General features: G+C 41.5%; 2 protein-coding genes and 1 long non-coding RNA gene across 5 annotated transcripts in view; 2 read left to right on the forward strand and 1 right to left on the reverse strand.

Moving 5' to 3' along the window:
* The window catches only part of INTS13 (integrator complex subunit 13), a 32,919-nt gene extending 28,262 nt beyond the window's left edge, over nt 1–4,657 (reverse strand). For both annotated transcript variants that reach the window (XM_066353347.1, XM_066353339.1), the window contains exons 1-3: nt 4,056–4,657; nt 2,874–3,109; nt 506–580 (exon numbers count right to left, since the gene is read on the reverse strand). In XM_066353347.1, the coding sequence (XP_066209444.1) occupies nt 506–580; nt 2,874–3,098 (300 nt within the window). In that variant the 5' untranslated portion in view covers nt 3,099–3,109; nt 4,056–4,657. The remainder of the gene's footprint in view (nt 1–505; nt 581–2,873; nt 3,110–4,055) is intronic.
* Nucleotides 1–14,077, forward strand: part of LOC136383500 (uncharacterized) — a 97,131-nt gene that overhangs the window by 39,135 nt on the left and 43,919 nt on the right. The window lies entirely within an intron of this gene.
* The window catches only part of FGFR1OP2 (FGFR1 oncogene partner 2), a 44,433-nt gene continuing 35,148 nt past the window's right edge, over nt 4,793–14,077 (forward strand). The window contains exon 1 of one of the 2 annotated variants that reach the window (XM_066353350.1): nt 4,793–4,998. The gene's annotated coding sequence lies outside the window, so the exon portion shown is untranslated. The remainder of the gene's footprint in view (nt 4,999–14,077) is intronic. The other variant, XM_066353352.1, reaches the window with a different exon arrangement.

Genomic DNA, 14,077 nt, shown 5'->3' on the forward strand with positions numbered 1-14,077 from the left:
GTCATTATATATACTGTATGTCGACCACAGGTCAATAAAACCTTAAAGAAAGAGAAAGAAATAATCATATATATCATCTAACTTAACAGTCATTAACACTTTATATAGAGTTTATAAAGTAAACATGAAAATTTGAATTACCCAAAAATTCTGATATAAGAATACTGAGACAATGAAGGAAGGGAAGGGGACAGGCATACAGTGGCATGGGTGACAGGGAATATAAAAGGTAAATCCTTATCAATAACAATGATAAATAACTGGAAGTAAAAAATTTTATTTAGAAAAAAAGAAGTAAATACTAAATGGGCCAGAATTGAAATTTTGCTTCTAGGAAGTGGGGAAAGACTGCAATGGAGATAGTTGGGTTTTTTTCAGTATTAGTTGGTTTTTAAAAACTATATACAAATACTATATGGATTAAAAAAAGTCTAAAGCATTTTTTTAAATAAATATTACATTCAGATAATTTTCAAAAAGGCCATAGCTCAAAATCTAATCATACCTCTTGCAAATTTTGGTCTTCTTGAGTCCACGAATTTAAAACATGTGCTCCAGAGTCACTCACAATGAAATTCACCTAATAGATTACAAAGAAATAATTAGTATTCAAACCCAATTCCATTTGATCACATCACATTCAAAATGTAAAGTTTGCTAATAGTTGATAGTAAAAAGAATTTAAAAGTAAAATAATATGAAGTCTATAGCACTGATTTGCTGACTGAGGTACTCATCCATTTTAGAGGCATAGAATGCCGAGTATAAAGTTAGGTGCTCTTCTCAGCCCTGGGGATATGGGCTAAAATAGTTCTGTCAAAATATGGGGAAAGCAGGCGTTTGGCAGGTGTTGTATGACAAGAAAGCAGTGTAGAGAATAAACAAACAAGGTCATTTCAAAGAGTGATAAATGTGAAGATAAGGTAACTACTTCGGGTTGGCTGAACAGAAAAGGGCTCTCTATAGAAGTGGCAACTGAAGAAAATCCAAAACGACCAAAAGAAATCAGCCATGGAAAGAGCTGGGGATAGAGCTTTACAGGTATAGGGAACAACAAATGCAAAGGCCTCTGAGTACTCTCAAAAGGGTGAAGGATAGAGCGGACAGAAGGGCAGAAAAATAGGGAGCAGCCATATGACTTTAGGAACTGCAAGTCAAAATAATGGATTTGGACTTTATTCTAAATTTTAAAGTAAAATGCAAATAAAATTATATTTTAATTTTGAATACATCTGATTGTTTAACATTAGATTCTCTATGTTCAGCCTTGCTGTACTGCCTTGCCTACCCATCTAAGAACTGCCTAGCTCTCAGCTTAGGCTGCTCCAGAATGAGACAGACAGTAAGTCATCCACATATGGCTAATCAAATTACTTTCCCAAATTAAAAGAGATTCTGAAACCTGAAGAAAAATTTTATACTTAAAAATGTCTATTTAGCCTGACCAGATGGTGGTGCAGCGGATAGAACATTAGCCTGGGATGCTGACGACCCAGGTTCAAAACCCTGAGGTAGCCACTTGAGGACAGGCTCACCAGCTTGAGCATGGGATCATAGACATGACCCCATAGTTGCTAGCTTGAGCAAGAGGTCACTGGCTTGACTGGAGCCTCTGGGTCAAGGCACATATGAGAAAACAATCAATGAACAACTAAGGTGCCGCAACTACAAGATGCTACTTCTCACCTCTCTCCCTTCCTGTCTGTTTGTCCCTGTCTGTTCCTCTCTCTCTCTCTCCCTCTCTCTCTCTCTCTCTCTCTCTCTCTCTCTCTCACACACACACACACACACACACACACAAGTCTATCGATATGCAACTTTACTCCTAATGATAAAAGCAATCTCCACTTAGCATTCTTAAGAGTATTTCTTTCTAATATGGCCAAATCCTGCAGCAGTATAGCACTCATTCACTAAAACTACAATATAAGCAACCAGCCTGCTTAGGTTCAAATTCTGGTTATGCCTCTAACTAGCTATATGACTCAGGACAAATTTCTTCTCTTTATCTTCATTTCTGAAGATACATGGCAGTATTAATTCAGAGGGTACATATCAGCACAGTCTGACAAATTGCTTACAGCCAACATCCCTGCTGCTTAGGCTAGCTAGCAACAATCAATGGTCAATGCCCATTCCAATTTGGTTCGGTTATTATATACTTGGAATATTATCCCAGTAATTATAGTAGCTACCATATAGACTTGTTATGGGAATTAGAGGTAATATATGTAAAACACTTTGGAATATGTCTGGCACCCATAAGTGCTCCATAACTGTTAACTGTTACTGTTGGCCCCAATTAAATACACATGACATTTAACCCCAAAGGGAAGTTCTACATATCACTTTTTTTTTTCTTTCTATCTTTCCGAAGCTGGAAACGGGGAGAGACAGCCAGACACACTCCACCCCCCCTCCCCGCATACGCCCAACCGGGATCCACCTGGCACGCCCACCAGGGGCCATGCTCTGCCCACCAGGCGGCGACGCTCCGCCCCTCCAGGGCGTAGCTCCGCTGCGACCAGAGCCACTCCAGTGCCTGGGGCAGAGGCCAAGGAGCCATCCCCAGCGCCCGGGCCATCCCTGCTCCAATGGAGCCTCGGCTGCAGGAGGGGAAGAGAGAGACAGAGAGGAAGGAGAGGGGGAGGAGTGGAGAAGCAGATGGGCGCTTCTCCTGTGTGCCCTGGCCGGGAACCGAACCAGGGACCTCTGCACGCCAGGCCGACGCTCCACCACTGAGCCAACCAGCCAGGGCCTACATATCACATTTTTAAGTAGTAAACACACAGTTCTAAGTCAAATCTACAGTAAATTCATATATATAAAAAAAGTACATTCCCAAAATTATTTTGCTTGTACTTCACACTCACCAGCTTTTTGAAAGGAAATATATCATACATTATTCTACAATATTCCATGGAAGATTCTACTGAGCAAGTCCACAATGATTTAGATATGGGGGCTAATGGGATGATTCCTTGGGTCCTATTCTTCACCAGCATATCAAACTCAACATGCTGTCTGCATGATTCTGCCATGTAAGGACAATGATCCACAACAAATACTGTTTTATGAGATTCAGAAAAAATCTTCATTTTGTTTTAACCTGCAAGGGATAAAATATATTAGCTAAATGTCTTATATAAAAACATTTAATACCTTAAATTTTTTCGAATGTCTTTTCTTCAAGAAGATTTGGTAGGGAACATGAATAGTCAGTATCCAAAGAAATTTATCCAACAAAGGACAATAATTAATGAGATCATGACTAGAAAGTAACTATAATTTCAAGGATTGACCTACCATATTAAGCTCTCACTCTATCAGTCACAGGCAAAACTAAATTCTACACATTTTTTTTTTGCTTTTTGAATAAACTTAAAATGATCAAAAGAAAATACTTTTACAAGTAATTGTTCTCTACATAACAACAAACACAATAAACGACAAATACTTTTCAAACACACTTTTAACGATCCTTGCTACTTGACAGCAATCATATATAAACCTCCAAACCCAAGTCAGCAGTTTTGAGCTTCCCTCCAAAAAGTCTCAGGACTTCTGAGAAGGAAAGGGGTAGACTTAACAGGAAATAAAAGTGACAGCAATAATAAGGATCAAACATAATAGACATCTAACATAACTGCTGCATACCGGGTCTTCGCATTAGGATAAGGACCCCAAATTCACACTGCCCCCCCTTAGCTTTCGAAACACCACGGTAATTTATCACGTAGAACAGATGGCCACCATCATATTGGTGGGGAGGAGAAACTTTTAAAACTTTTTCTTACAAAAACTCCCGTGTTTCGTTAATAAAATCCTATACCGAATAGACAATTTACATTCAAAAAGCACATGGTAAGCAGAACAAGTGTTCATCTAAACGAACTGACTTTTTACGACCCAGTTATCTTGTTCTGCTTTCAAACGCACTTCCCCTTCATGCAAAACTCTTCTTTGAGAAATCTAGACACACTCTGCTGGAGGGTGCGGGGCGGAAAGTACAAGGTGAGTGGATAAGGAAGACCTCAGGGTTGAGGTTAGCTTACTTTCGTGCCTGGTCCTGAAGTGAAAGCGAACAGAGGCAACGGACCACAGCCTCTCTGGCAAGGGCTGCCGTTTGGGTGGGGAGGGTCAGCGCACAGTCAAGAGTGTCAGGTACCAAAGACAGGGGACTACGCTTTCTCCGTTCATCTCTTAGCACACCGGTTCTTCCCAGGCTTCCGAAATGCGGGAGCGCGCGCGCGTGCGCGCGTGCACACACTCACACACTGGGATTCGCGCGTGCGTAAAGCACTCTTCGACGGCCCCGCCAAACTGCCCTTCCCCCTCGGTGGGGCAGAAGCGCAGCCCGGGTCGCTGAACTGGAAGAGGGCGGAGCCAAAAGGGAAAAAAAATGCTTCTAATCTTCAAGATTTTCTACCCGTTAATTTTCGCAATCACCCATTGGGAAGTTTGTTCCGGGCGACCTGAGAGTCTCCCCATCAGCGAAGTACCCACCACAGCACCAGCTAAGCCAGTCAGGGGCCCTTAAGCGCCAAGACCTCCCTCCCGGCCTCCCTTTCTCGGCCTCTTCACCTAGGCCGGTTTCCTGGCAAAACTCGCGAGACTTTGTGAGAAACCAACAGGAAAAAAAAAACAGGTAGGTGAATGGGGTGGAACTTAAAATGGGCCCGCCTCCACCTCTCGCGCATGTCTGCGACCAACGACAAGTCGTCTCTTGGCTCCGCCCCCACGGTGACGAAAGGCGGGAAATCTCGCGAGGTTGGAGCTCTGTGGGCGCTAATCTTCGCGGTTCCGCGGCCAGTGATGGGGCTGAGCCTTGTGGAGCCCCCAGTGGTCTCCCGACTCGTGCTGCGGTGTTCTGCGTCTGCTCGCCGGAGAAGCTGAACGGGCGAGGCGACTGACTTCCTCTGGGTGCACAGGTCCCGGGTGGCAGAGGCTTTGAGTCCCAGTTGCCACAGCGGACGGCTGCGAGGGACCGAGACCGGAGTAAGTGGAATCAATCCGGGGACAGGAACAGGCGTAGGGGCTCGGAAGCTGCCTTTCCTGGGCGGCTCTGGGGCTTTGCTCTTCACGAACCGCCGACCGCCCGGCTCTCCGTGTTTCCTCCGCGGGTTACCCCTCCTGGGAGCCGCACTTCCCCTCCCCGGCCTCAGCTCTGAGCTCCTTTTTCTGAAGAGCGTCAAGTTTAATGAAAAGCTTTGGCCCTGGCCCTCTGGACACACCTTCCTTATCTGTTTTCTTCCTGCCTAATCCACTCGGGAGCTCACTATGAAGGGGAGGGAAAAGGGACCCTTTCGGCTTCCTGTTTATCTCTTAGCAGCATAGAATATGGACAATTAGTCCCTCTTTCTTGAAACTGCCCTCCAAGGAATACTACTCTTTTCCCAGTTTTCTGCCTTTCTTCTGCATCTTGTTTTTGGTAATGGTACAAGTACCCATCCTGCTGTCCAAACTAGAAATCTTTGTCATTGATTCTGCGTTTACACTCGCACTGCGCGATATTCTTCTTTCACCAGTATTGTTCCAGTTGCCCTCTCTCAACTAAGGATCCTTATCATCACCCTTCCAAAGTAGTTATTCTGAAATAAGAACTGTTGATCTCATTCCTTAAGCTTTTTAAATAACCGTATTGCTGACAATTATTTCCTAATGGTTAAGCGGTATCATTCAGGACTTTTTACTATCTGCTCCAATTTATTATACCTTTTTAGTTTCATCTTGCTTATCTAACCATACCAGACAACTGGCTGTTTCCCCAAACATGTTGTGCACTTCCATAGCTCTGTGCCTTTGTATGTACTGTACCATCTGTCTAGAATGCTTATGCTTCCTTTTTTTTTTTAACCACCTGTCGAAACCCAGATTGTAGATCATTGTCATCTCAGACTCCCCGAGGTGACATTGGTAATACCACTGTGCTCTAAAAGCGCTTGAAACAGTTCTGCAGTATTTACTAGGTTGTATTATTTATTCATATTTGTCTCTTGTACCAACTTGAGCTTAAGTCTGGAATCATGTCCAAATCATCTCTGTAGCAAACGCTAGTCTAATGTTTGGCACATAGCAGGTACATATTTATATATACACATATACAAATATAAATATGTATAATGTAATAGTTCTAAAGATTCCATTAGAAGTCCTTGGTGCCCTTAAAATCATAGAATTTTTAGAACCAGAAGGAACCTTGTATATTAGCTAAACGGCCACTGACCTGTTTTGAATATTAGGAACCGTGGACCTCTAATACACAAGTAGTTGTACTTTTGGTATTTATTGATTGAGATTATGCAAAATGGTAAAAAAAAAAATTACTATGCTTTTAAGTGGTTTGTTATTTTATTATACTAGTATGTGTCTATATTTGAAAAAGAGTGGACTCCATGTGTGAGAGAAATATTTTAGACTGCATACCCTGCTTGGTGTATGTACATCCATGTAACTCTTCCAGTTGCTCCTTGCCCAATAGGTTAGAAATAACTGGTTTAGATTAGGTTATTTCCTTGAATTGTCATATCTGTTTGTGAATCTGCAACTTATATTTATCCACAATTCTAAGATAATGTGTTTTTAAAATTTTTTTTCCTGTATTGTTACTTTCAAATTCTATTCCTTCCAACTTTAAAAATTCATTTTTATAAAGCTTAAAATGTGCTCATTTTGTAATTTTTAAAGATTGAAAATTTTCTATGCTTTCAAATACACTGATATGCCTGTGTAAGGTGATTATTTTTACATGTTGTTTACATGCATTCTTTCTTAAAATTTTTAGATTCTAAGTTTATAAGAAAGCCACACTATGCCTTATTATTTTTCTATTTCCATATGTATCTGTTAATATTATCTATTAATTGACATTAATGGTACCTGCCTGAGCAACCCTATAAAAATTTTTAACTCAACTAGGTTGTTGACATTTGAAGACCCTCAATGACATATCCATAGGTCAATGCTTCTGTAAGTCCATCTCTAGGATACTGGGTTTGTACATAAAAGAGAAAGAAGAGTGACTTGAATTTTTAAAATATTTTGTTTACGCCTGACCAGGCGGTGGCGCAGTGGACAGAGCGTCGGACTGGGATGCAGAGGACACAGGTTCGAGACCCCAAGCTCACCAGCTTGAGCGCGGGCTCATCTGGTTTGATCGAAAGCTCACCAGCTTGAACCCAAGATCGCTGGCTCGAGCAAGGTGTTACTCGGTCTGCTGAAGGCCCGCAGTCAAGGCACATATGAGAAAGCAATCAATGAACAACTAAGGTGTTGCAACGAAAAACTGATGATTGATGCTTCTCATCTCTCTCTGTTCCTGTCTGTCTGTCCCTGTCTATCCCTCTCTCTGACTCTCTCTCTGTCTCTGTAAAAAAAAAAAAAAATTGTTTACCAGCCTGACCAAGTGGTGGCACAGTGGATTGAGCGTAGGACTGGGGCACGGAAGACCCAAGTTAGGTCACTGGCTTGATGGCTTGAGCTCAGGCTCATCCAGCTTGACCGCGGGGTGGTCAGCTTGAACCTGGAATCATAGATATGACCCCATGGTCGCTGGCTTGAGCCCAAAGGTTACAGGCTTGAAGCCCAAGGTTGCTAACTTGTGTAAGGGGTCACTTGCTCTGCTGTAGCCCCCCAGTCAAGGCACATATGAGAAAGCAATCAATGAACAACTCACAAGCTGGAATGAAGAATTGATACTTCTCATCTCTCCCTTCCTGTCTGTCCCTATCTGTCCCTTGCTCTGACTCTCTGTCTCTGTCAAAAAAACCCCAAAAAAACAAAATCTAAAACTAAACCACTGTCACTTGCAGTTACGGGTGGGTGGTGGTTTTTCTTTTATCAGCAGCAGAATGTTCTGAACCCATTGCTAGGAGTCTGAAGGTTATTGAGTGGTAAAGTGGGTGAATATATAGTTAATGCAGGGGAGAAAAACCTGCTTTAGAAAAATTTCACCTGTAATTTGGGCCTACCCATAGAAGGTAATGTAAATAATAATTAAGATAAGCACTATGAAAATAGGCAGATTAATTGAGAATATGTACTCTTTTTTTTTTCTTTTAATTTTACTGGAGCCTATTTTTAAAGCTTGTTAGAGATTTTGGAAACAATCTTCCACTTCACTTACCAACCAAAAAAGGGGAAAAACACAATGTTTTTCAAAAAAGGTGTCAAAGTATATATATATATTATAAAATATTTTGTTGTTTCACATACAGGAAATGAACATGCAGATTCTTAGAAACACTTTGTCACTGTTTTTCTGAAATGCTAATAAAATTATGCTTTGAATTACCTGATGTTTGAAATTCATTTCTCTCAGTAGCATTATTTTTATAGTTATAGAACAAATTTTAAATGTAGTTTATTTTGATAGTATTTTTATGCAATCTAGAGAATGTTTTTTAAAGTCAGGGTTAATTGTAATTTCAAAAAGCTTATTGGGAAACATTTACTGGTCTTATAATAAACTATAATGCTTAATTAAAGTGGATGCTAGGCTTATAATAGTTATAAGAAAAATATTTAAAATTTTATTTTTTCATCCTTTCTTCATTTACACTCCCATTTATTTTTTTTATTGCTTTGATTTTCCAGCCAGGGAGACGAAGATGGTTCTTCCATAGGTAAAAGCAAACAGGGTCCTGGGAATCCATCCACCTTGTTTCCTGAGTAGAGCACTACCTGGGGCCAACAGTTCTACGTATTTCTGGTACTAACTTGGCTCCTTCCTTACTGCATGGTGCTGTCATTCAGCTCCCTACATTTGGAATCCCCGAGTCTTATTTCCTTATTGATAAAATGAGGATAACACTTGTCCTGTTGAGGAAAAGACATTATTAGATACTAGTCCTCAGGTTCAGAAAGCTACCAACAGTTTAAATTAACTGAAATGATTATCTAGCAGGTTGATGGAGTGCTCTAGAGGTCCATTTGGATTGAGGTTGGAGAGAAGGCTAATAGATAAAGGGATTTTGAAAGAGAAAAAGATGGCTGATCATATCATATACTAAGAGTTTATTTTACAACTGTAACTGATGAGGCAGCATGGTATTGATATAGAGATTGATAAATAGACCCACAGAAAACAGAGAGCTCAGAAACATACCTATAACATTTGTTGGAAAAACATGTAACAGGTGTGGCATTAATATTTAACCGGGGGTATTCCAACCCCCAAAAAAATATGTGACATAATAGAGGTGTTAATTATTGCTACAATGGCAATCATATTGCAATATATAAATATATAAAATCAACATGTACACCTTAAACTTACTATTATATGTCAAATATATTTCAGTTTTTAAAAAAATTAAGTGGAGGTCGCCCTGGCCGGTTTGCTCAGTGGTAGAGCGTCGGCCTGGCGTGCAGAAGTCCCTGGTTCGATTCCGGGCCAGTGCACACAGGAGAGGTGCCCGTCTACTTCTCCATCCCTCCCCCTCTCCTTCCTCTCTGTCTCTCTCTTCCCCTCCCGCAGCCAAGGCTCCACTGGAGCAAAGATGGCCCGGGCGCTGGGGATGGCTCCTCTGCCTCTGCCCCAGGCGCTAGAGTGGCTCTGGTCGCAACAGAGCGACGCCCCGGAGGGGCAGAGCATCGCCCCCTGGTGGGCGTGCCGGGTGGATCCCGGTCAGGCGCATGCGGGAGTCTGTCTGACTGTCTCTCCCCGTTTCCGGCTTTAGAAAAATACAGGAAAAAAAATATTAAGTGGAGGAAGAATGAACTATTCGATGAATGGGACTGGGGCAACTAGAGGCCCCCATAAGAAAAAAGAAAATATATCACCTGAACAGGAGGTCGCACAGAGAATAGAGCGTCAGCCTGGGACAATAGGACCCAGGTTTGAAACCACAAGGTCACTGGCCTGAGCATGGGCTCATCCAGCTTGAGCGTGGGCTCACCAGCTTGAGTGCGGGATCTTAGACATGACCCCATCATCACTGGTTTGAGCCCAGTGGTTGCTGGCTTGAGCCCAAGGTCACTGAATTGGCTAAAGCCCAACCTCACACTGCCATCAAGGCACGTATGAGAAAGCAATCAATGAACAACTAAGGTGTTGCAACTATGAGTTGATGATTCTCATCTCTGCCTTACTGTCAGTCTGTCCCTGTCTGTACCTCCCTCACTAAAAAAAAAAAAAAGAAAATATAAATAGATACCAGCCTTATATATACATGCAGGTAGTAAACACCAGATGAATTAAAGACAAAGGCTGCCTGACCAGGCGGTGGCACAGTGGATAGAGCGTCGGACTGGGATGCGGAAGACCCAGGTTCGAGACCCTGAGGTCGCCAGCTTGAGCACGAGCTCATCTGGGTTGAGCAAAAAAAAGCTCACCAGCTCGGACCTAAGGTCTCTGAACAAGAGGTCACTCAGTCTGCTGAAGGCCCACGGTCAAGGTACATATGAGAAAGCAATCAATGAACACTAAGGTGTCGCAAGGAGAAACTGATGATTGATGCTTCTCATCTCTCTCCGTTCCTGTCTGTCTGTCCTTATCTATCCCTCTCTTTGACTCTCTGTCCCTGTAAAAAAAAAAAAAAAAAACAAATACAAAATCTTGGGGATAGGGAGTGATTTTTTTTTTTTATTAATTTAAATTTGTTGTGTTTACATAGATTCCCACCAAATACTTCCCTGCCCACCCCTGTGTTCTCCTCAACATCCCCCTTGCCCCTTCCCCTCAATGCCTTCCCTCCAGGATTTGCTTTTCGGCTCTCTATAACACTGTGTTATGTATATATAATATAAGTTCACCAATCTCTTTCCCTTCTCTGATCCTATCCTCTCATCTCCTTTCCCTCTGTCCGCTTTAACCTCGGGTCCCTTTGATCTCTCCTCTGCCTCTATTCCGTTCCTCGGTTCACATTGTTCATTGGATTTCTCAAATGAGTGAGGTCATATGATATTTTTCTTTCTCTGCCTGGCGTATTTCACTTAACATAGTAGTTTCCAGGTCCATCCATGTTGTTGTAAAAAGTAAGATTTCCTTCTTTTTCATGGCCTCATAGTATTCCATTGTGTATATGTACCACACCTTTTTAATCCACTCGTCCACTGATGGACACTTGGGCTGTTTCCAGATCTTCGCTACCGTAAACAATGCTGCCATGAACATGGGGGTGCATTTCTTCTTTTGAATCAGTGATTTAGTGTTCTTAGGATATATTCCTAAAAGTGGGAAGACTGGGTCAAAAGGCAGTTTGATTTTCAATTTTTTGAGGAATCTCCATATTGTTTTCCAAGTGGCTGCACCGATCTGCATTCCCACCAGCAGTGCATGAAGGTTCCCTTTTCTCCACATCCTCGCCAGCGCTTATTCTGTGTAGTTTTGTTGATGAGCACCATTCTGACTGGTGTGGTGATATCTCGTGGTTTTAATTTGCATTTCTCTAATGATTAGTGATGTTGAATATTTTTTAATCTGCCTATTGCCATCTGTATGTCCTCTTTGGAGAAGTGTCTGTTCATTTCTTTTGGACATTTTTTGATTGGATTGTTTACTTGGTGTTGAGTTTTACACGTTCTTTATAAATTTTGGTTATTAAACTCTTATCAGACGTATTAACAAATATGTTCTCGCCCTGGCCGGTTGGCTCAGTGGTAGAGCGTCAGCCTGGCGTGCAGAAGTCCCTGGTTCGATTCCCGGCCAGGGCACACAGGAGAAACGCCCATCTGCTTCTCCATCCCTCCCCTCTCCTTCCTCTCTGTCTCTCTCTTCCCCTCCCGCAGCCAAGGCTCCACTGGAGCAAAGATGGCCCGGGCGCTGGGGATGGCTCCTTGGCCTCTGCCCCAGGCACTGGAGTGGCTCTGGTCGCAACAGAGCGACGTCCCAGAGGGGCAGAGCATCGCCCCCTTGTGGGCGTGCTGGGTGGAGCCTGGTCGGGCGCATGCGGGAGTCTGTCTGACTGTCTCTCCCCGTTTCCAACTTCAGAAAAATTTAAAAATAAAAATAAAAATAAAAAATAAATAAACAAATATGTTCTCCCATTGTGTGGTTTGTCTTGTTATTTTGTTCATATTGTTTTTAGCTGTGCAAAACTTGTTTCATTTGATATAGTCCCTTTTGTTCATCCTGTTATTTATTTCACTTGCCAGTGGAGATAAATCAGCAAATATATTGGAGAGCTTACTGCCTATGTTTTCTTTTAAGATGGTTATGGTTTCACGACTCACATTTAAGTCTTTTATCCATTTTGAGTTTATTTTTGTGAATGGTGTAAGCTGGTCTAATTTCATTTTTTTTGCAGGTAGCTGTCCGATTTTCCCAACACCATTTGTTAAAGAGACTGTCTTTACTCCATTGTATGCTATTACCTCCTTTGTCAAATATCAATTGTCCATAAAGGTATGGGATTATTTCTGGGTTCTCTTTTCTATTCCATTGATCTATATGCCTGGGTTTTTTTTTTGCTAGTACCAAGCTGTTTTGAATATATATAACTTGATATCAGGAAGTGTGATACCACCAACTTTATTCTTCTCTTTCAAGATTGCTGAGGCTATTCATGTTCTTTTTTGGTTCCATATAAATTTTTGGAATATGTGTTCTATATCTTTGAAATATGTCCTTGGTATTTTAATAGGAATTGCATTGAATTTATAGATTGCTTTGGGTAATATAGACATTTTAATGATGTTTATTCTTCCTATCCATGAACATGGTATATGCTTCCACTTGTTTGTATCTTCCTTGATTTCTTTTATCAGTGTTTTATAAGTTTCTTAGTATAAATCTGTAACCTCCTTAGTTAAATATACTCCTAGGTACTTTATTTTTTTGTTCAATAGTGAAGGGGATTGTTTTCATAATTTCTCTTTCAGACAGTTCATTGTTGGTGTATAAAAATGTCTCTGATATCTGAATATTAATTTTATATCCTGCCACCATGCTGAATTCATTTATCAGGTCCAGCAGTTTTTTGACTGAGACTTTAGGGTTTTCTATGAACAGTATCATATCATCAGCAAATAATGATAGTTTTACTTCTTCTTTTCCAATTTGGATGCCTTTTATTTCTTCTTCTTGTCTAATTGCTGTTGGTAGGACTTCCAGAACTATGTTGAATAAGAGTGGTGAGCCTGACCAGGCAGTGGTGCAGTGGATAGAGCGTCAGACTGGGATGCGGAGGACCCAGGTTCAAGACCTCAAGGTCACCAGCTTGAACACGGGCTCATCTGGTTTGAGCAAAGCTCACCTGCTTGGACCCAAGGTCTCTGACTTGTACAAGGGGTTACTCGGTCTGCTGAAGGCCCAAGATCAAGGCACATATGAGAATGCAATCAATGAACAACTAAGGTGTCGCAATGAAAAACTTATGGTTGATGCTTCTCATCGCTCTTTGTTCCTGCCTGTCTGTCCCTATCTATCCCTCTTGACTCTCTCTGTCTCTGTAAAAAATTTAAAAATATTTTTAAAAAATTAAAAAGAAAAAAAAGAGTGGTGAAAGGGGCACCACTACCTTGCCTTGTTCCTGATCTTAAGAGGATTGCTTTTAATTTTTGCCCATTGAGTATGATGTCAGCTGTGAGTTTGTCATAGATGGCCTTTATCATGTTGAGATATGTTCCCTGTATTCCCACTTTTCTGAGAGTTTTTTTTTTTAATAGTATTTTATTTTTTTAATGGGGCGACATCAATAATCAGGATACATATATTCAAAGATAACAAGTCCAGGTTATCTTGTCGTTCAGTTATGTTGCATACCCATCACCCAGAGTCAGATTGTCTGTCCTCTTTCACCTTCTATCTAGTTTTCTTTGTGCCCCTCCCCCCCCCGCCCCCCCCCCCCCCCAACCACCACACTCTTATCAATGTCTCTTAGTTTCACTTTTATGTCCCACCTACGTATGGAATAATGCAGTTCCTGGTTTTTTCTGCTTTACTTATTTCGCTTCGTATCATGTTATCAAGATCCCACCATTTTGCTGTAAATGATCCGATGTCATCATTTCTTATGGCTGAGTAGTATTCCATAGTGTATATGTGCCACATCTTCTTTATCCAGTCATCTATTGACGGGCTTTTTGGTTGTTTCCATGTCCTGGCCACTGTGAACAATGCTGCAATAAACATGGG

The sequence above is a fragment of the Saccopteryx leptura genome, chromosome 1, assembly GCF_036850995.1.
Source record: "Saccopteryx leptura isolate mSacLep1 chromosome 1, mSacLep1_pri_phased_curated, whole genome shotgun sequence".
NCBI lineage: Eukaryota > Metazoa > Chordata > Mammalia > Chiroptera > Emballonuridae > Saccopteryx > Saccopteryx leptura.